Raw genomic sequence first — 21,281 nt, 5'->3', positions numbered from 1 at the left:
TGAGTTCTTTGCAGAGTTTATATGGCCAACTTCTCGTTCCATCATAAGACTGTTTAAGATAATATAATTTTGTCATTTGATTTAAAAATAAATAGCAAGACAGACGCAGGTTAAATTTCAATTATGTTTGTAAAAAGAGCCCGTACCATTTTTTTAAAGTGGCTTCCCACAGATAGAGGCTCTTCCCAACTAGCGACGGCAGTCTTCAGTCCCTCGAGGAAATTCTTGTGTAATTTATGCAGCTCGGATATTTTGTAAAATATCGTGTTGAACTCTTCCTCCGTTATCACAGGCTGGGACGTCGACAGCGTCGCTTTTATGGCGTTCATGTACTGAAAACATACACTCAGTTAGCCTTTAGTATTTTCAATAAGAATTTCGAAATATTACTACGTGAATTGTGGGCGTGACGTGTATCTATTACAATTTCTGCACTATTTATATACAAATTTGATCCAGCGAGTGTCGATACCAATCACAGCGTTAAAAAGGGCGGTTACATAGTAGCGTTTTATATGCGCCTATAAAAGCTCGTTTTTGAAAGCGCGTGTAGGCGCTTATAGACCACGCGTAACGCCGAAACGACCGCATATGCGCAGAAAAAAACGCTAATGTGAAAGCAAGAAGCTTAGAACATAAGTATCCAGTGAGCGTGGGGCACTAATGAATTTCCTACAATATAAGATATAGGTAGCTAAAATCTATAAAAAGTGCCGACAATATTTTGGTGCAATATTACAAGGAACGTCTTTACTTATTGTTGATACTGTGGCTCAGACAGCTTAGCATGACATGCGTTGCAGCATGACTCCATATATTATGTCAAGCGCAACTTTAGGTATGGAGTCGCGCGCGACAACGCAAGTCGTGCTAAGCGGTCAGATAGTACTTAGTTCTGCTGTAAGGTTTTCTGACTTCTGAATGTACCTAATTTCTTACCTTTTCCATAACGTATAGGCATTCGACGTAGACGGTCTCGCTCTCGATGATGCTCGTGACAATGCACCGATGCATGGTGAGGCGCTCGGCTTCCGCATTACTGCTATTGATTGATTCCTATAACAAATAAAATATACATTTCCGATTAAACAAATCAGGGCCAAGTGTCTAGAGCAACAAGGGCCGACGGGTCCGACTCCGCCTATCTAGAAGTTCCACAAAATCCTGCCATGGTCCGAATTCCTGCCATCACCTTGTTGCCTAAATTAAAATTTGACCAATAAGCAGGTGCTCCACCCTATAGTTCGCGTACGCTCTCTTGTGCGTTTTCAGGTCCTTGTGGGATAAGGGGCCAATTAAATTAGATCCATAAAAAGAGTTTTGAGGAATTAATTTTAATACCTTCGTTTGCGCAATTCCAGGAGGTGTGCATAAATTTTAGGAGCCTTAGAAGATACATTTTTCATATTGAATTACAATGGTTCTACCAGCAAGATTTGGTGGATCAGACACCAGTAAAAGGCGTTTTTCTTAATAAAATAAAAGTGCAATTAAATGAGAAATTTTGACTGAACTAATCCAAATTTGAAATTGTAGATGCTCATTCGACGCAGAATTTACCCTCTTTAATATTAAGCTGAATGTTTTCCGTCGGACGTACCGCTTTCGAGCTAAAAGCAAAAACTGAAAGAAGAGCAAAAATGTATGCACACCCAATTCTGGATTGCGTAAACTCGGATTACACGCATTTAGAACCAAATGAAGGCATGAACGCATTTAAAACGATTTCCAGCTTACTGGAAATTAATTATTCGAAAACATCTTATTTTATTGGCATATAAATCAGAAATTTAAACTTGAGATTTACACTTCTCGCCAATAAACAGGGGACAATACGAGTAGGTATACTAAAGACCATTTTGTTCTCAATACGGATTTAGTATTAATCCACTACAATTATATGTGTTCCTAGTGTTCCTACATACCTACTTTTTAAGTTTTGTATATCAGTTACATTAAATTCATAGCAGTAGACACTATGTCCATTTTTTAGTTGTTAATTTTATTTGTGGGCGTATTTTGGGCTAGAATAAACAAATGTTATTTCTTATTAAGCTTAACGTGTAATCGCTATGTTATGTAATCGTTTCGTAAGTAGGAACAATCGTCGTTACAACTCTTTGTTTGGGCCATAAACGGCATAAATTTGTAAACACGCCGATAAAGCCTTAAAGGCATACCCGTGCTCTATTTCCAATCAATCGCATTCACAAATGGCGGTGTTCGTAATTCTGAGTTTTTGTGTTATAAATGTTTTATGTTACGAGTCAGGTAAGCGTTCTATAGGTAGTTAAATTTAACCATGCCCTTAACTAAACAACGCTCACATATTTCTAAAAAAGATGGTAATAGGTATAAGTTTATAAATATTATTTGTGGGTTTATGAAAAGATGTATGGATACAAAAATAGTCAATCAGTAACGTGTGAAAAAAGTGGTTTGCTTTTTCCAGGTTCCTCTGAATTAAATCGAATAGAATTCACACCTTTATATGAGACAATAATTTATAGTGACATCGCAGATATAATAAAAGACTATGAAAATAACGCGGTAAGTTGACTCTTAATAATTATACGTATAAAATAGTGAAGGCCCGAAATAAGTAGCAGGCGAAATATGCCGTAAACGCGACGCACGACGAAGATAGCGCCCTTGCGGTGCCAGGTTTGCTTAGCCAGTCGGTTCCCTAACATAAATATCCACTTTACTATACAATTAGTATGGCGACGCGGGTACTTAAGTTGGGGCACCGACCGTACCTACAGTCCTACAATACAAAATTACAATCTTCTAAGAAACAAGAATGTTGGCGAGCAAACAGGCAAACATATTTTTACAGAAAGCCTGACTAAACTTGGAGAGTTTTTTATAGGACATGTTTTAATGAGACATTTTAAAACTATACAACTTTCGGAATAAATCAAATTATTAGGTATATAGCCCTCCAGTAGCGGAGACCGGCGGATCCGGCCTTACTGGAGGGCTAAGTCACTTCTTTCTTAAGTATATCACATCTATTTCAGTTTATAATTTTAAAACTAAATTAAATAAGTGCAACAAAACTACTTTTCTTAAACAAATAAGCCCCCGCGATCCTATCCGTCCATACAAGTAAGACGAATTTTTATTACAGAATCCGCCAATAGAAACATTAACCAACAACGATGAAAACAGCGAAAGTGATGAAAACATTGAGGATCTGTTATCAGAGTATCAACATTATTTAGAAAAAGCTCACAAACAGAGAAGAAATTACGTCGACAAATCCAAAACTAAAAACAAAGTCCCGCTTTTACAACGCGATAGGTATTCTAAGAGCCTTGCCGCCAAGACTAATAAACACGACGACTTTTACTACAACCCCAACACGATACCGTTCCCAAAAACTCAATTTAATACGCCATTAGACTTTTTGATACCAATCAATATGATGAGATCGAGTCCATATTACGGCGAACCCATCAAGCAGCAGGTTGATCCAGCAAAACAATTTCTCACAGATCAAGTAAGTCCAGACGTAAAAATGTTTAACCTTCCTCCCGTTATGCCCTCCATGATAAGAGAGAAAATACCATCGTCTTGCTACTGTGAGGCTGACACATTCCCATGTGAATGCGGTTGTAAGCAATGTTTAATAGCATTAGAACCCAGTCCGCGGAGAAAGCAAATCGTGGACGAAAAAAGCAAAGCGGCCGCCACTGAAGCTAGCTCGAACAAAGACGTGCGGCCCATGAGCGATAACACCATAAACATAAAAATTAAAGTTGACGTACAATTCCCACAAGTACACCAGGGTTTAGGTGAAATATTAATGAATAAAACGAATGAAAAAACCATAGACCGTGCAAGTATTTCAAAGGAATCGAACATAAACCTACCATTTCCGTTCTTTGGCTTTCCTTTTCCTCTAGAAATGTACGACCTTCAGAAAACGAACAAGAACACAGCACCTATTCACAAAATAACCATTCATAGGAAAAAGAAATCGAAGGCCGGTAGCAATGGCAAAAGGCACAGGAAGAAAGTCATAACATATCACGGCTTAAAATTGGAACAAGAACATTCAACGCCACCAAATGTCGACGAAAGCTACAAAACAAGCGATTCTCGACAAAAAATAGAAAGTTATACTAAAATGAATCAAGCAAATGATTGGAATAACACACAAAATATAGAGCAAGCAAATACAATGTATACGGACATTTTTATTGATAAAACTACGAAGTTACCAAACATGAATGATACAAAAACTGATGATAATATTTACTTTATGATTAATATAACTAATTCTTTTGACAATACTACCGAAGATGTTCACAGGAATGAAAACAGCATTGAAACAGACTTCACGAAGGGGATTTCAAACGCGTCTACAGAAGAGCCTTCCTTAAGAAAAAAACGAGAAGTGACCATCCAAAACAGTTCAGCTTTTGAGATTTCAGACCGCAAAAATGTTTCCCAAACACAAAAAATAAGTATTCATTCGAATGAGACAATGAAAAAAACAGATAAATTATTGCCTGAAGACGACGAACTTTTATACTGGCCGAACAATTCAAAAGACCAGGCCCTTGTAAACTCAAAGAACATAACAAGTTTAATACTAGATAGAGAGAGTAATAAGGAAAAGTTAAATCTGAGCGCAGAAACGATACGTCTCAATCGTTCTAAGGCTTTAGAAGAAGCAATATTCGGAAAAGTGGATTGGAACGACGTAGGTACAGTAGCAACGGCGTTTATGTCGTTCATGGGGAAGTATATTAGAGGAGCGTTGTCCTTCTGTTCGGACAGTATCTGTCATTCTATGAAATGCGCAGAGATGATGTGTGTTCATAGAACTTGCGTGCCGACGGACAGAACTAACAACAGGGGGCACTGCGCCGGATCCAACACTACTGGTAAGATAACCTATTCACAATCTTTCGGTCCGTGTTCCATTTAACAGGCATTTAAGCTCGCGGTTGTTTTATGCTATAAACGCGTCTACCGCGTAATTTTTTTTATGGTCATTAGATTATCCTGATGTAAAATGGTTGTGCGGCAAACGCATCGCGTTTAACGCTGCGTTTATCGCATGCGAGTAAAACAACCGCGCGCTTAAAAATGATATTTTTTCGGAAAAATCATTTGACCATTCAGACTTGTGAAAAGTTCAAATGTGCTTCTTGTGGGATCCATAACGACCATTTTACAAAATGTGTATACTGTATGTGTGTACTGTGTGCTCAAGTTCACAACTTCACGATCAATTTAGAATTTCACATATATCGATTGTCACTACTGTGTGCGCGTGCAGAGCGTGAATACCGGTAGAATTCCGCCTAGAATTCACACGGAAAATAAACTATTTGCAAGGGCAGGCTGTAACCAAAATCTTACAAAGTTAAAGTGGGTACGACATAAAAAAATCACGAAAACATATCTAATATTATTTACAGTTATATATTGTTACCCTGCATACCATAGCAGCATAATATTAGTATAATATAGCTAGCGATATTGCCGACCAGCACAATTTTAACCAGAAATACTCGTATATTTTCAGCGTAATTGAGATAAAATTAAAAACGCGATAGTAATTTTTAACGTCGCAAGTCCTTTGTTCTCCGCGTGCCTAAAACGTTTTTTACCTATGTACATATATCGATACATAGCCTAAGTCGCTTATAGTCTCACCCCTTATTTATAAAACTTTACGGGCCCGATATAGTTAAATTACGTTTTAAACTGAAATAAATGTCATATACTAAGAAAAAGTGACCAAGGCCTCCAGTGCCCCAGGCTGGAATCGAACCAGCGTCCTCTGCTATCACGGCAGGTGCCTGTGCCATTCGGCACAAATCACACAATTCGGCCGAATGGCACAGGCACCTGCCGCGATAGCAGAGGACGCTGGTTCGATTCCAGCCTGGGGCACTGGAGGCCTTGGTCACTTTTTCTTAGTATATGACATTGATTTCAGTTTATAATGTATATAGTAGTGTTTCTACTTAAAATAAAAACAAATTAAAGTATTTTCTGTAAATAATTTAATTTGTTCTAATACTTCTAACAAATTACGTTTTATCCCTTTCTTACAAATAAATAAGTCAAAATGACAGATAAAGACAAACGATTCATAGCTAATTCAGGCCAGTAACGCGTTTATGAATTACGGCATTAAACGCCAATTTCCTAACTATCATTATGCCTTCATCTCGGTTGAACCGATCCGCATTAGATAATTGCGACGACGAGGGCAGCGAGGAGGAGTGTGTAGAACCGACATATTTTATTGTAAGATATTGATTTACATTACATGAAAATAAGAAAAGTAATCCAAATTAAGGTATGCGAATGGTTAGGAAACCTATTAGGAAAATAAGCTTCATATCTTTAACGTTTAGGCAAAACGAGATGTAATCAGTAAGAGAATTATGCATTACGCTATTTAAGACAAAACGCCAAAATGCCACATTGAGAGTTAGACACTTCATCCTAACAGGCAGTCCACTATATAGACAAAAAGCGAAATAGTCGGCAAACTACATAGTCTTAATGCCACTGGAGATTGAAATTTAGGCAAAACGCGACTAGGTCATAAAACGTTTTAGGCACGCGGAGATAAAACGGTTTAATACACCAAATGCCTCTAGGTATATCCTGTTGCTCAATAGTGAAATTCAACTTTTGCAGATAGCGTCGCATCGATGGAATCAATCATGGATTTACCGTCAAACATTGCCCTAGAAACAGTGGACATATTACAGCAAAAAATGCTAGGAAAATTGTTCGGTAAAGCCACTATAAGTATAGGTTCGAAATGTGTTACATTCACGGTGGCCAAGAAAAGCTTCACAAAGGTAAAATGCACACCAAAGGAACTAGACGCGACCGGCCATTGCTCAATTTCTAAAATTGCGTAACAGTTCTTATCTATGTTTTCAAAATAAATAGAGTTTAAGAAACATTAGTGTGTTTGTTTGTAAACCCTCCATGGTGGAGTAAAACACAAGTATTATTTTAACGGTTGTTGCTCTCTGCTCTAGAGTAGGAGGATAACTTGTGCTAGCGCCAATAAGTTGACTTCGTCACGCGTCTACCCTTACTGCAATGACTCGTACATTGTTTCATAAAAGCATTCAGTGCATCATTATTTTAATTTCTATGAGATTAACAAGGACAACATCAGAAAATACCATGCCCTCAACGACCGAAGTAAGTATTTTTTTGTACATTGTGTCTATTATTGTAGGTAAATTGTAATAAATTATTATATTGAACACGATTTTTCTTGCAATTACATAATTCAGTTCTGCATATAGGTATATAGATAATTAAATACGAAAATAATCATATACGATCTACCTTCATTCATATTCATAATTATGATAATCTTTTACGACTAGGTACAGTGCAGTGAGGTGAGACATTATCGACTTGATGTTAAAACCGAATCAATCTTTGACGCAGAACTTTTTACGACATTCAAATTGCATTATTTAATAAATGTCAATTGATTACCTTTTAATTTATTCATTTTCAGAAACCAACATTTAATGAGTCATTTTGGAGACCATACGAAGGGCTAGTGTCGCCTTTGAAAGTGATTGACTTTGACGTCGAAGGCAACTTAATTGAAATGAAAGTTCAAAACGAAACCAACAACTATCCAGATGGGAGGCATACACAAAGGGTTCCTACAAAATTAGGTACAGAGATATTCGCGAGAATGCTATATGGAGAAACGAAACCAAAAAAAGTGTTCTTCAATTGCTCGAATCGCAAATCTTGTAACTTTTTGATTTGTGCAGACATCAAGAAATTCTGCAGACTATGTGAAAGTAACATGAGGTTGCCTTTGTTCAAGTCTACGACTTGTAGAAATGTACCAACTAGTGAGTTATTTGGAAGAATGTGGATGTAATAGTAGTAGGACGTGACATGAAAATAATCAATTAATCACAGTAATATTATCAAGTCATTAAATGAATAAAGTACATATGAAAAATATGAAATATGTTTCCGAGTGGATTGTTTTAAAGGCGAAAAAAAATGTTTAAGATCTGTTTGTAGATTAGAATTTATGGAAACCTGTAAACCACATTTCATTAGGTTCAATATACTAACCCTGCCATGTCTATACATTTTTGAAACTGCGGTTTACAATAAAAACAATATGCATAAATTTGCAATGTTTAAAAGTGCTCGCAGATGCTAAAATTTACATCCAATCCGTGAACTCGGCTTTGCTTGCTAAAAGTATTTTTGGGATAGCACCTAGAATATACAATACGACCCGCCCCGGCTTCGCACGGGTAGTTCAACTAATTTACACAAAACTTTTACAAATTATACATATAAACCTTCCTCTTGAATCACTCTATCTATTAAAAAAAACCCGCATCAAAATCCGTTGCGTGGTTTTAAAGATTTAAGCATATATATGGTCAGACATACAGACAGCGGAAAACGACTTTGTTTTATACTATGTAGTGAAGTTGCCAAAACAAATTATTACAATAGATAATTTAATTTAATTTGAGAGATGCCTGTATGAATTTTTGCTACAACAAGCATACTATTCGATAATGGAAGATTTACTGGACATGTTTTGAATTTAAGTGGTTTTAGTTTAAGTACACTCTTATTTGACATTTAACATATTATTTTCGTTTGACATCATGTTATAATTAGTGCATGCTCCATCTTGTATTATTTAAGTATTTGTATGCCAAATGGCAAAACATAGTGAAACATAAATTATTGTATAAGATCTGTATTTAACCTATGTTTTCAAATAAATAAATTTTGATTTTGATTTGATTTTGGGTTTTTTCTTGTAACTTATGTTGTTCATATTTATAATTATTGAATTGTTTTAATTTACTTGTTTTGTTATTGGTGTGTACAATACACGTAAACAATTAAACACAATATAGTATGTAGTTTATGTGACTGTAGTATGTAGTAATTTGCGGTTTTTGAACGCATCAATGCATCATACAGGGTGTGTGATATAAACATTTATTAATACGCAAATGACAAAAAGATAAGTAAAGTTTAATTCATAATAATCATAATTAAATAAAAACCCTTAAGCACAAATGTGTTAGCCTATATCACACAACTATGACTAAGCTAACGATACTTCACGCAACGGTTGGCCGGTCGAAGTATTATACAGGTGGCGCCAGCATAGGGTTTGCCTGTCAGTCCTACTCCAATGCCCATGAAACTTACCGGATTAATTGACAGATATATAGGCTTTAAATTGGGTCTTGAGGTAATTTCAGTTTATTTATTTTTTACACGTGTAAAACTTGGTCTAGATTTCATTCCGCATGCGTTATAACCTGCTTTCACTTTCGTTTTCGCGATTAGGTACTGCTTTATTTTTCCGATTACTCCTGAATTTCAACCTACTTTTTGAGAAATTTTTATTCTATTTTTCTTGTCTTTATTTGGTAGCCTGGCGGACCTGGCGGTATTTAAGGCGCACCAGGATTCAATCATTCAATCAGGAGGTCGCGGGTTCAAACTCCGACTCATACACACCATTGACTTTTTCGAAAGGAACCTTACCAGTTGCTTTTCGGTGAGGACAAAACATCGTGAGAAATTCGAAGATGATGACGATGATTCAATCAAACATAATAATATGATAATTACGGCTCATTCCAAACATTACTAAATTATGACAAATTAAAGAGAGTGACAAGAATGTTTTTAATCTCCAAAGGTAAACGTAAATTAAAAGGTTTGTAAGAATGGCAGTTAGTCGCTCATTAGGTAAACATTCCCGGGTCCTTATCTCGGAGATAGGGTCGAGTGGCTCGGCTCGACATACCGGCACGGCACCTATTTAAAGGACGACTGGGATTGTTCAAACATTTACTGACGCAGCAGCCTTACCTGTCACCATGCTTGTGTTTAAATGTGTTCTCCCATTTCTAATTGTGTGTTTGGTGCAGGGAGTTTATTGCAAACCAACAAGTAGTAAGTAATTTTTTTTATCTACGTTTTTATGACTGACATATCATCATGACATATATATGTTGATCACCTAAACGTGTGTGGCAACTACTAACACGTCCCGTGTACAGATGTAGTGAACAATCCTTCCTTTTCGTATTTTCTCCGAAACGTTTGTATCAAAAAGTACTGAAGACAGCTGATGTAGTATGACAAATACGAAAGTTTCGGAGAAAATACGATGGTAAAGGATTATTCACTACATCTGTACTGTACTTAGCTATCGAGCACACTTTCATAATACGTCTGAGTCGGAATACTTACATGATCGTGATAAATTCAAATCTTATTCAATGTAGTAGTTGTGGAAATATCAGATTTAATTATTAGAGACGCATTGGATACCGGATAGTAACTTTGCTTGATTTCGGAGTAAACAAATTTAAGAAACAGTCACGGTCATAATCGTTCGATTATTATTTTAAAACAATTTAAACATCCACACTTGCATGCGCACTCATTTCTCATTTCGAACCTAGAAATGAGCCCGCGCTGATGTTCACTACGAAACAGGTCAAAACCTGCACAATGCGCACCAGAAAAACCGAAATGTAGGTATAGTTTCGCCGGCCGAAATTCCAGCCGAATATTCGGCCGATGATCAGGCCGAACTATCCGTTGTATCTCTATTAATTATACAGGGTATCCTATCGACTATCGGCCACTACGTCAAATATTAATAAAAAGCAGCTAATTGGGGCATGTCTGATGAATTTAAATTAAACTGAACCAATAAGAAACACTTAAATATTCCCAAAACTTCTTGATAAGTCCCGAATTACTTTAAAATGTTATTCAGAAATTGGCTCGTTTGATAAAGATTTCGTTTCGGTATAGGTGACAATTACGATCCACGTATGGATATGTGTTTGTAGTTTCCTACATTGTAACCGCATTACAATTATAATGGTAACTAACATCACCGCTTGCAGATGAGCTAACCGAGGGCCGTGGGATTGGATCATCGATCTGGGGATGGATCACGTATCCCTTCACGGGGTGGTGGGGCTCTTCAGACACCGAGGCTCCGCCTCAAACCGATCTCCTCAACGGGTCGACTACCATAGGCCCGTACGACAACGTCGAGATCGCGTCTCGGAACCTCACGATTTGGTGCAACGACCACACCTGCACTACTATGAAATGCGATAAAACTGCATGTGTGAATGTTACGTGTAACATTTATGACACATATGTTACGGGGCAATGTCGAGAGTACAACATGGGCTTGAAGCCAGAGGAGCCCAAGCCATCACTACCCACCGAGCCCATTCCTACTTCGACCTCTGAAGCGGTTGCCGCGGTGTCAGAGTCGTCAACCGCGCCTATAGTGCCAGTCCACCAAACCGAAGAACCAGCGGAACACCCCTTAGAGCTGGAAGCTGTACTATCTTCCACAGTCACCAAAGGGAACCCTGACGTACCGCCTCAAAAAGAGAAAGTGGACAAATCGAGTACTCAAAATAAGGTGAGTTCTGTGACATACCCTTTGGGGTTTGAAGGTTCGCAATTTCATACTTCATACGAATTTTGTTATTTAATTGTGGTTATTGTCTGTAACTTATTTAACCAAGTCCTTTCATTTCATTTATTTTTATTTTTCATTCAATCAGCAATAACAGCCTAAACCTTACGTGCTAATTGACATTATATTACTTTATGTCGAACATGCATTAATCGCTAAAAACAAAAACTAGACATACAAATTGCAACTTAACTAAATAAGATTTCATTAATAACCCGGAATAAATGTCATATACAAAGCACACATTTCATTTGTTACATAAATATGCACTATTGCTTTGTGTATTTTTTTTAACTAATTAATAAATTAAATTAAATGTCAACTGTAGAATTTTAAATAATAGTCAATGTCAATTCATTCAAAATTAAATTTAAATTAATCTGTTACTAACACATTCGCAGACACGAATGCTATAGCATTCGCGTAGTCTTTTATTGTTTCCTTTGGTCTATTAACACATGACGTCACTTACCGTCCGCGAACGTGTTAAGAATGTACAACATGTCAAATCGGAAATAGTAATTATAAACTTAGTTATTTAAAATTCCAAATATTATACCATATACATATATACTTAATGCTAAATGATGGAGCTAGTGGCAATGAGGATATAATAAGATAGAGCGGTACTGTCATAGTAAATTTTGTAACCACTTTAAATTCACTGCCATCTACTTACTACTTTAATACTTTAAAACTAAAAATGAAGATTTATAAAAATACGTTAAAATGTATTTAAATATGGATAAATGTTTTTTTTTATTTGCATTAATTATTTTTATATGATTTTGACCCATGTTCTGTCACTGGTATGCGTTAAAATTATAAATAACAAACGAAACAGTCAACGCCCTCTATACGAGAGTAGGCCAAAACTAGTGGCGCCATCGGATCGAGAATCAAATTTTCGTGATTTTCGAGGCACGTTTTTTCCTTAGACTGTATCCATTTATTGCGGAGTTATATCTATCTTTGCTAGTGGTAACGATTCTTTCGATATAGCGACAGCATGCAGGAAGTAGCTTCTGCGCTTGGTGAAGGGAAAAGTTAGCAAGCGTGCGAGTTCCGGCTGGTGATGGATGGATGAGGGGTTCATACAACTTAAAATCGACTGTTTTATTCCATTACTATGACATTCGATACATTATATTTGAACACTGACGAGTGTGGGTGCTGTGGTGACCTAATCTAGAATTCCCTATTTTGAATATAAAACATATGAAGCTTAGTTTTTAATCAAATAGTAAAAATAAATATGTGAAGGTATATACATCGGGTAATTTGTAGGTAACTAGTAACAGGTTTACTGATCGCCACCAACATTTCCAGTCTATTTCACAACTACCTGAATCTATAAAAATTATAACATTTTTTTCCATTATCTTGTTTCAGATCTAAACTCAACCTCAACTGAAGATTCCGAAGCAACATCAACTTTGATTCTAGCAGTAAAAGACTTGCTCAGCAACTACGCTCATTTAATGATAGAGCGCTTCGCAACCGCTCTCGCAGACAGCCTGATGATTCAGCTCAATATCAACTCGCAGTGTGTAGATGGAACGTGTTACTACGCTTTATGTGAAAAGGATAATTGTCAAGTGCAGTACTGCCAATATCATTTGGTAACTGGAGCCAAAACTTGCTCTAGCAGGCCATTTGTCCCGCTTATGCCGACTACGACGCCCGGTTTGGAATATTCTAGCGATAGTAAAGTTGTTAGTAACAATGATGAGGATAACAGTATCAGTTTGTTTGATAGAATTTTAAACTAATGTTATCGAAATTGTTAGGCTTGTACTTTACTTGACTATACAATGACAAAAACTTAAACTTCTTTAAATTTAACTCGTACACAGTAAAGTAGCAAGTACATTCAGCCGAGTGCATAACGATTTGTTCACTTATTTTAAGCATTTTAGATAACGCAGTTGTTAAACTGAAAACTTAATTCCCGAAGAATGATAAAGTAAATTGAGTATTCAATGTGCTAAGATTGATTAAATTGTGTTAGACAAGTTTGAGTTTTATTTTTATTTCTATTTCCTGAATTGATTACTTGAAATAATTTTAAATTTGACGCTTATTATGTGTTCTGTTCTGGTACACAAATTTGTTTAATCTACAATCTTGTAACTTGTAAATTGTAATTTTTTTGATATAGGGCCCAGAAGGACGATTCTAGGTTTTAAATTCCAACTTGATTTGTTATTGATACGACTCATAGTGCATTTCGCACGCATCAACAAGCACGAGCGATCGTATAAATCAATATCAAAACTATAACAAAAATTTCCCAACATACAGGCTCGGCCTAGTTTGGGACCACTGTCAATTTTTCTGATGTAATATTTATTACCTCAAAAACCTTTTTAATTTTGATTTTTCATTTAAAATCTGAATATCGCTCCAGTTTTGTAAGTAAATAACGTAGGATTATTATTTGGTGTAGTAAATCGCCCATGGCCTTTTCTGATATTTATACGCGGTACAAGAGCTACGGTATTGGATCAAAGAATGTTGAGGAACCTGAGGACAAAGAGACGCTTCGTTCAACCTCTACGCTCACTCCGTTAAACAATTATGCTAAGAATAAACTACAACAACTTTATCAAGTAAACATTACGGGTAACCTTGAACCTTTTACGGGTCAATTAACTCTCTAATTATAAAATTTACGGGCCAGCGTACGTTAATAGAGTAGATCCTTTTGGTGATAAAATGGTGGCCGCCGCTGTCGTCCAAAACAAATTCATGGAAGTATGTCGTTGTTGTATGTTATAGAACTATGTCGGGCCTTACCTGGTGCTGTAGCTTCCTCAAGGCAGGCGGCGTGGCGCTCGCTTCTGCGTCAGATGATATCGTCCTCAACAATAGCGGTGTGTCGCTCGAATCCACTAGCTCTGTGTTGGCTTCGTTCGCCTCCGCACCTTCACCCGCTTGTCTGTTAAGTTTTAAAATACCTTAGTTAAAAAATCTCTTGTGGCACCTCTTTCACTGTAATAAAAAAAATAAGTGCTAATAATCTTTAGTTCGAATGTCCCGATTTTCCTTAGACTTCTTAGGTGTTAACTTTCTAATTTCGATTTCATGATTTTTATTTTTTATTCCGCAATTAGCTTTTTTTTAATAAGACGGGTCCTTCAAACCACCTTCCACCATCCTCAAACAAACTCAAATAGGCATCAAACTCACAAATAAAAAACTTTTCTTTTAGTTTTGCTCCAGGACTTAATCAGCCGAAGATAAATAAAATTCAACTTTGTTCTACAATGCGGCATTTTAAAATGGGCGCCCACGACTGTTTGAATCGAAATAGAGTTAGTCAATTTATTGTTGTTTCGTCAAATGTTTATAACAAATAAACGGAAACTAGGTCTTACTTTAATAATAAACAAACGTATGTTTACCACTGTGTTTGTGGTAAACATACCATTTTCATTTCAATTTTTTTTTTAACTGTAACAAATCACTATCAAGACTAGACTTATAACAAAACTCTCACTATCAAGACTGCCAACTTGTTGGTGGTGTGGGGTGGAACAACGAACTAGAATAACTAACTACTACTATACCAGACCAGAGCTCAAAAACCTGACAAATGCGTGTCGGACTCGCCCACCGAGGGTTCCGTACTTTTTAGGGTTCCGTACCCAAAGGGTAAAAACGGGACCCTATTACTAAGACTCCGCTATCCGTCTGTCTGTCACCAGGCTGTATCTCATGAACTGTGATAGCTAGACAGTTGAAATTTTCACAGATGATGTATTTCTGTTGCCGCTATAACAACAAAGTCAACAAATACTCAAAAGTACGGAACCCTCGGTGCGCGAGTCCGACTCGCACTTGGCCGGTTTATTTATTTATTTGTTGTTATAGCGGCAACAGAAATCTATCACGGTTCATGATCATGTATCATGGTATCATGACAGACAGATTTTTCAGATTTCAATTCTTTGACCGGACTGTCTGACCCTCAAGAACGTAATTCTATCACTCCCACAAAAATAATTCAAAATTACTGTTTACAAGCTAATAACTACTTTTAAAATCAGTGTTTAAGTGCCTCAAAATGTCAGTGATACGTTTCGAAGTGTTTTCGCATTCGGATAAACAGAAACTTAAGTGAAATAAACAAAATTGTGAACGACTTTATTCGAAACTGCACGGGTAGCGTAACACACGAGTGTGCCGGACTACAAGCGAATCGCGTCCCTGCGCGCAAGGTAGATAGTTTATTGTTGCGCGCGGCGGTGCGGTGGCATCTCTTATCGGCTGTGACGTGCGGCCGCGACTAGAACATTTGCTCGCAGACTGCACGTTGCATTGTGTTTGTGTTTTTGCCTCAGTGATAAGTTCAATCAAAATTTAGCAAAATGAAGTGTTCTGGTTGCTTCAAAAAGTGTACTGCTGAGCGTAGCCTGAGTTGTTCTCTTCCTACTTGCGAAAGGGTATTCTGTGGCCTATGTGTAAACCCTAAATCGGTATCAGTGGAACTGAGAAGCACCTGGAGATGCCCAGATTGTAGCGCATCGCATAAAAAAGGTGGTGACAACACCCTTACGCCTATACGGACTGGCAATGATTGCTACGACACCACATCAAATAAAAGCGAAAACATGCAGACTTCAGATACTGGTGACGAATCATCACTGGACTCTGAAGTGGACAAACTAAAGGAACAAGTAACCTCTCCACACAATTACAAATCCAAACACCTAAAACGAAAACGGGAAGATGAAAATAGCTTTGACTTCACTAAATTTAAAGAAGAAATTGGGGCCATGATTAAGGCCATGATGGCCAACCAGTTGAACGAAATTTTGAAAAACTCAGATACCCTTAAAGAAATACAGCAGTCCAACCAGTCCATTGAGACATCCGTGAAATTCCTCTCAGCAAAATATGATGATTTCGATAAAAAAATTGTGAAACTAGAAGATCAAATTGCTGATGATAAAAAAGCTATACAAAACCTGGAAAATAAAATTGAGGACTTACAGCGCGAGGGCCGTAAAACCAGCATTGAAATTAAAAATGTACCCAGGAAACCTAGAGAGACCAAGGATGACCTAGTAGATATGGTTACAGCGCTAGGCATTACCATAAACTGTCCTATAAATCGAGCACATATCCGCGACATCTATAGGGTGCGCTCAAAACAGGACGGAACTCAGAATACCCCTATTGTCGTTGAAACTACGTCGACTTTGTTGAAATATGATCTACTTAAGATGTGCAAGGCATACAACATTAAGCAAAGAGGGAACTTATGCACCAAACATTTAGGACTGTCATCCCCAAGTGAAACGCCTGTATATGTCTCTGAACAGCTGACATCAAAGGCTGCACGACTGTATTTCCTCGCTCGTGATCTAAAGAGGTCAAAACAATACAAACATTGCTGGACCGCATATGGAAAGGTATACCTGAGGAAGAGTGATCAATCTCCGATTATCCCAATCTACAGTGAGGCCCAATTAGAGAAACTGAAAAATGAAGACACTAATGGACCCACCCCCACTCCCTCCTCTTCGGCCCCGGCGATGAGTACCCCGCGTCGTAATAGTGAGACTGGCCCCTTTGAGCCGAATCATGTCGTCGGCGATAAATGACTAGACTTAATTTTTAAGTGCACTACAATTTACATACTTAGCGCATGTTCTAGATGTCACTCCTTATTTTTATTTACATATACATTTTACATATACATTGTTTTCATACATAGTTACACACACCTATACTCACAACTAGTACACCTTCACTCAAACAAAATTGTTTTATTAGTTATAAGAACATACCTACAACTATACATTCACATACACACACACCCCACACACTCACCTTATATGTTTGTTTTGATAAAAAAATTAATTATGCTTAAAACAATGATTTACAGTTGCAAATTAAAATTGAATACTTACAGCGCTATTACATTTACCCCACCTAGTCTACCCCTGCTAATTTATCTTACGGTTAGGTAATGGATTGTCAGTTAACAGTTTTAAATGATATTGACGATACGGAGCTTGCTTATTCTGTTGGATGTGACATACAGGACCTCAATATCCATGTACCTCGAGCAGACACTAATCTCACACTAATAACACAAAATATCAGGAGCATCTATTGTAATTTTCCTGACTTTCAAGTATCTGTATTATCTCAGCTGACCACTGACCTTGACGTCATAATTTTAACTGAATGTCGACTTGATCCTGACAAGCCTATCCCTACTATTGGTAATTATATTTCGCTCGCGACTACAAATAATATAAACCAATGTGGCGGAGTTGTTTGTTACACAGCCTGTAGTGTAAATGCAGGTATTAAAGAAATCAGGCTAAAGCAAGCTTCTTGTTTACAAATCAACATCAATAATACCCTAATACTTGGCATCTATAGATCGCCATCGTACACAAATGCTACGGATTTCATAGAGTCTCTTTGTGATTACTTAGATACCCTAAAATCTCATTCAAATATTATCGTTACAGGTGACATAAATATTAATATAATTGCAAGGTCAGATGAGCCCTCATATGAAAGGACTAACAGAAATGCTTACCTAAATATGCTTTCCACATTCGGGTTACTTCCGGGGCATATTCTGCCGACCAGAGGCAGAAACTGCTTAGATCATTTTATGATAAAAGTTGATATCACGAAAACATCAGCCTATATTGCAGTTCTTAATACATCAGTAACCGATCACCTTAGTATACTCCTGACTTTAACAAATCATACAACAAAAACTAACAACATCAAATCTGTTGAAAGCGTTAATTATAAAAATGCAATGAATAATCTACAAAATCAGAACCTCAATGACCTTCTATTAAGTGATGATCCTGACTTTATTGTGGAACAACTTATAAATAGACTAAGCATCGCTCTGAATGCAAGCAAAACAATAAAACACATACCAAAAAAACATCAAGCTCTAAAACCATGGATGACACCTGGTATTCTGAGATGCATCAGAAATAGAAACAAAATGCATCAAAAATTTCGTGCTGATCCAGATAATGAGGTCCTGGGCATCACTTTCAGAAGATACAGAAACTTTTGTAATAATATGATTAAAAAGGTTAAGAGGAAGTATGACAGAGAATTACTGGCTAACTCTACTAAAAATCCCAAGACTATGTGGAAAGTAATTAAAAAATTAACCCATTATAAAAATAAAAACAGCCAGCCACTTGAACTAATTGATCCTGGAGGGTGTGCTGTGGATGCTGTTAATCGGGTAAACAATTTCTTTGCTAACACAGGTAAAAACCTCGCTAAGGAAATCTTAGGTAGAAATGCTAATTTGCACATTCGTAGCACGACCTCATTATCAAATGCTAACTCTTCGTCTTTTGTTCTTTTTGAAACAGACAACCATGAGGTCGACTCAATCCTTAGAAACTTGAAAAGTGACAGTGCACCTGGTATTCATTGTATTCCCACTATGTTCCTAAAGCTCGCCAAACAAGAAATTGTTCCAATAATAACCCGATTAGCAAATATTTGTTTCAATAATGGAGTCTTCCCAAAACGACTTAAACAAGCTGTGGTAACACCTGTGTATAAGAATGGGGAGAGAGACGACGTCAACAATTACAGGCCAATTTCGGTCTTATCGCCAATATCCAAAATATTAGAAAAATTACTAAATGTTCGACTTTAATTATTTTAATAAATTTAAAACACTATCGGATTCCCAATTTGGTTTTAGAAAAGGCAAAAGTACTGAAGACGCTGTTTTAGCTGTTACCTCTCTAATTACTCAGCAAGTTGATAGAGGGCAGAAATGTTTAGCTGTATTCCTTGACTTGAAAAAGGCCTTTGATACCGTCTCTCTCCCCATACTTATTGAAAAGCTTGAGCATATGGGTATACGTGGGAAACCGCTAGCTCTTTTGAAAGATTATTTAAGAAGTCGTAGTCAGGTGGTTAAAATTGGAAACCATATTAGTGAGGAGCAAGAGATAACTTTTGGTGTCCCACAGGGTAGTGTCCTTGGTCCGACTCTCTTCTTGGCCTATATAAATGACCTTACTGATCTAATCCTAGATGGGGGCGCGATTTTTTCCTACGCGGACGATACTGTTGTTATTTTTAGTGACAGTACATGGGAAGCTGTGTTTAGTCAGGCGGAGAAAGGACTCCAAGAAATCTCTTCGTGGCTAAATTTAAACCTTCTCACACTTAATGTGGCCAAGACAAACTATATTTGCTTCACAAAATACAAAAGTACACAACCACCTCCTACTTTAAGTTTAAGAATACATGATTGTCGTCAAATAGATTTATCAAACTGCAATTGTAAGAAAATTGCTAAGGTTGCTTTCACAAAATACCTTGGGATAATTGTCGACCAGCGACTATCATGGCACAATCATATTGAGTACATTAATAATAGAATCAGAAAGTTAATATGGATTTTTAAAATATTAAAGCACATTACAACTAAAAATCTATTAAAACAACTATATATTACGTTAGCTCAATCCGTCATGACATACTGTATTCCAGTTTGGGGTGGAGCAAATAAATCTAAGTTTATTGATACCGAAAGGGGACAAAGATGTTTACTTAAAGTTATGTTCTCTAAATCATATAGATACCCAACAGATGAACTATACAACGAGTGTAAACTGCTTAGCGTAAGAAAATTATATATTTTGAACACGACCTTAAAGTTACATAGGACTCTAACCTATAAACCACCTACGTCAACACAAAGAAGAAAAGATAAAGTAGTTGTCCTCTCTAACACAAAGTCTCTTTTCGCCAAAAGGCAATTTGTTTACCATTCTGCCTACTTGTATAATAATATAAATAATATTATCTCGATTTATTCACTGCAATCGTATAATTTTAAGAAAACACTTTTAGAATGGTTAATTAACCTAAGTTACAAGGAAACTGAAAACCTAATATATCACGTATCTTAAATATTGCAACAATAATAAAATAAAAATAAAAAAACAACTTTTTCAAACATATTCATATCAATCAAAATTAAACTATCGTTAGACATATTTCAAAATATTTAAATCACTACGGTTATTATATAAACACATTCACACATATGCACACACATTCACTCACACACACACACACACACACACACACACACACACACACACACACACACACACACACACACACACACACACACACACACACACAGGTTTTATCTCAATTTTGTAAATTCAATTGTTTTGAGTGCACTAATTTCTCAACATTATATCATAATTTTGTTTTTAAATTTAATTTTAAATAATAATTTTAATTTTACTTAATTGTAATAAATTATATGTTAAACTTTACTTTAGCTAAAGTTCATACTAATTATATAATATCTTCACCTAAATATTACTTCAAATGATATGTTCGGTTACTATTTATAAACCCTTAATAGTAGTAGCGGGGTCTTCTGCCACAAGTATTTACAATACTTACAAGGAGATTCCAAGCATAACTAAATTGTAAATTGTGAAATGTTTTAACCAAAATTAACAATTTTCATTTTCATTTTTTCACAGACAGACGGACAGAGGAGTCTTAGTAATAGGGTCCCGTTTTTACCCTTTGGGTACGGAACCCTAAAAATGACCAAACGTGTACTGTGCCGCGAGCGACTCGACTGTACAGCGCGCAGTTTGACGTCCAATATTGAAATGCCGTTCTTTTAATATCGAGAAATTGAGTAACGATTGAGTATTCAACGTTGCGGGCGGGAGATATTTGT

At 36.6% G+C, this 21,281-nt stretch overlaps 3 protein-coding genes across 3 annotated transcripts in view; 2 read left to right on the top strand and 1 right to left on the bottom strand.

The window, feature by feature from the left end:
* Positions 1-21,281, bottom strand: part of LOC134746203 (active breakpoint cluster region-related protein) — a 62,664-nt gene that overhangs the window by 24,835 nt on the left and 16,548 nt on the right. The window contains exons 7-9 of the mRNA XM_063680529.1: positions 14,339-14,480; positions 940-1,056; positions 147-332 (exon numbers count right to left, since the gene is read on the bottom strand). Of these exons, the coding sequence (XP_063536599.1) occupies positions 147-332; positions 940-1,056; positions 14,339-14,480 (445 nt within the window). The remainder of the gene's footprint in view (positions 1-146; positions 333-939; positions 1,057-14,338; positions 14,481-21,281) is intronic.
* LOC134746179 (uncharacterized) lies at positions 2,136-6,949 on the top strand. The gene is made up of 4 exons (XM_063680497.1): positions 2,136-2,271; positions 2,453-2,550; positions 3,134-4,898; positions 6,676-6,949. The coding sequence occupies exons 1-4, from the start codon at positions 2,214-2,216 to the stop codon at positions 6,903-6,905; spliced, it is 2,151 nt and encodes a 716-aa protein (XP_063536567.1). The 5' UTR covers positions 2,136-2,213; the 3' UTR covers positions 6,906-6,949.
* LOC134746197 (uncharacterized) lies at positions 9,750-13,325 on the top strand. Its single transcript, XM_063680524.1, has 3 exons — positions 9,750-9,978; positions 10,947-11,482; positions 12,932-13,325. Exons 1-3 carry the CDS (start codon positions 9,903-9,905, stop codon positions 12,935-12,937), a joined length of 618 nt encoding a protein of 205 aa, XP_063536594.1. The 5' UTR covers positions 9,750-9,902; the 3' UTR covers positions 12,938-13,325.

The sequence above is a fragment of the Cydia strobilella genome, chromosome 12 (genome assembly GCF_947568885.1).
Source record: "Cydia strobilella chromosome 12, ilCydStro3.1, whole genome shotgun sequence".
Taxonomy (NCBI): Eukaryota; Metazoa; Arthropoda; class Insecta; order Lepidoptera; family Tortricidae; genus Cydia; species Cydia strobilella.
The sequence above is the reverse complement of the archived record's forward strand: the minus strand, read 5'-3'. Positions and strand labels throughout refer to the sequence as shown.

What these genes read in the sequence shown, in the direction of transcription:
- LOC134746179 (XM_063680497.1), top strand. Translation starts at nt 2,214, where the DNA reads ATGGCGGTGTTCGTAATTCTGAGTTTTTGTGTTATAAATGTTTTATGT. An exon ending in AAGACTATGAAAATAACGCG is followed by an intron (nt 2,551 to 3,133) that starts GTAAGTTGACTC and finishes TTTTTATTACAG; the next exon opens with AATCCGCCAATAGAAACATT. An exon ending in CGCCGGATCCAACACTACTG is followed by an intron (nt 4,899 to 6,675) that starts GTAAGATAACCT and finishes CAACTTTTGCAG; the next exon opens with ATAGCGTCGCATCGATGGAA.
- LOC134746197 (XM_063680524.1), top strand. Translation starts at nt 9,903, where the DNA reads ATGCTTGTGTTTAAATGTGTTCTCCCATTTCTAATTGTGTGTTTGGTG. An exon ending in TTATTGCAAACCAACAAGTA is followed by an intron (nt 9,979 to 10,946) that starts GTAAGTAATTTT and finishes CACCGCTTGCAG; the next exon opens with ATGAGCTAACCGAGGGCCGT.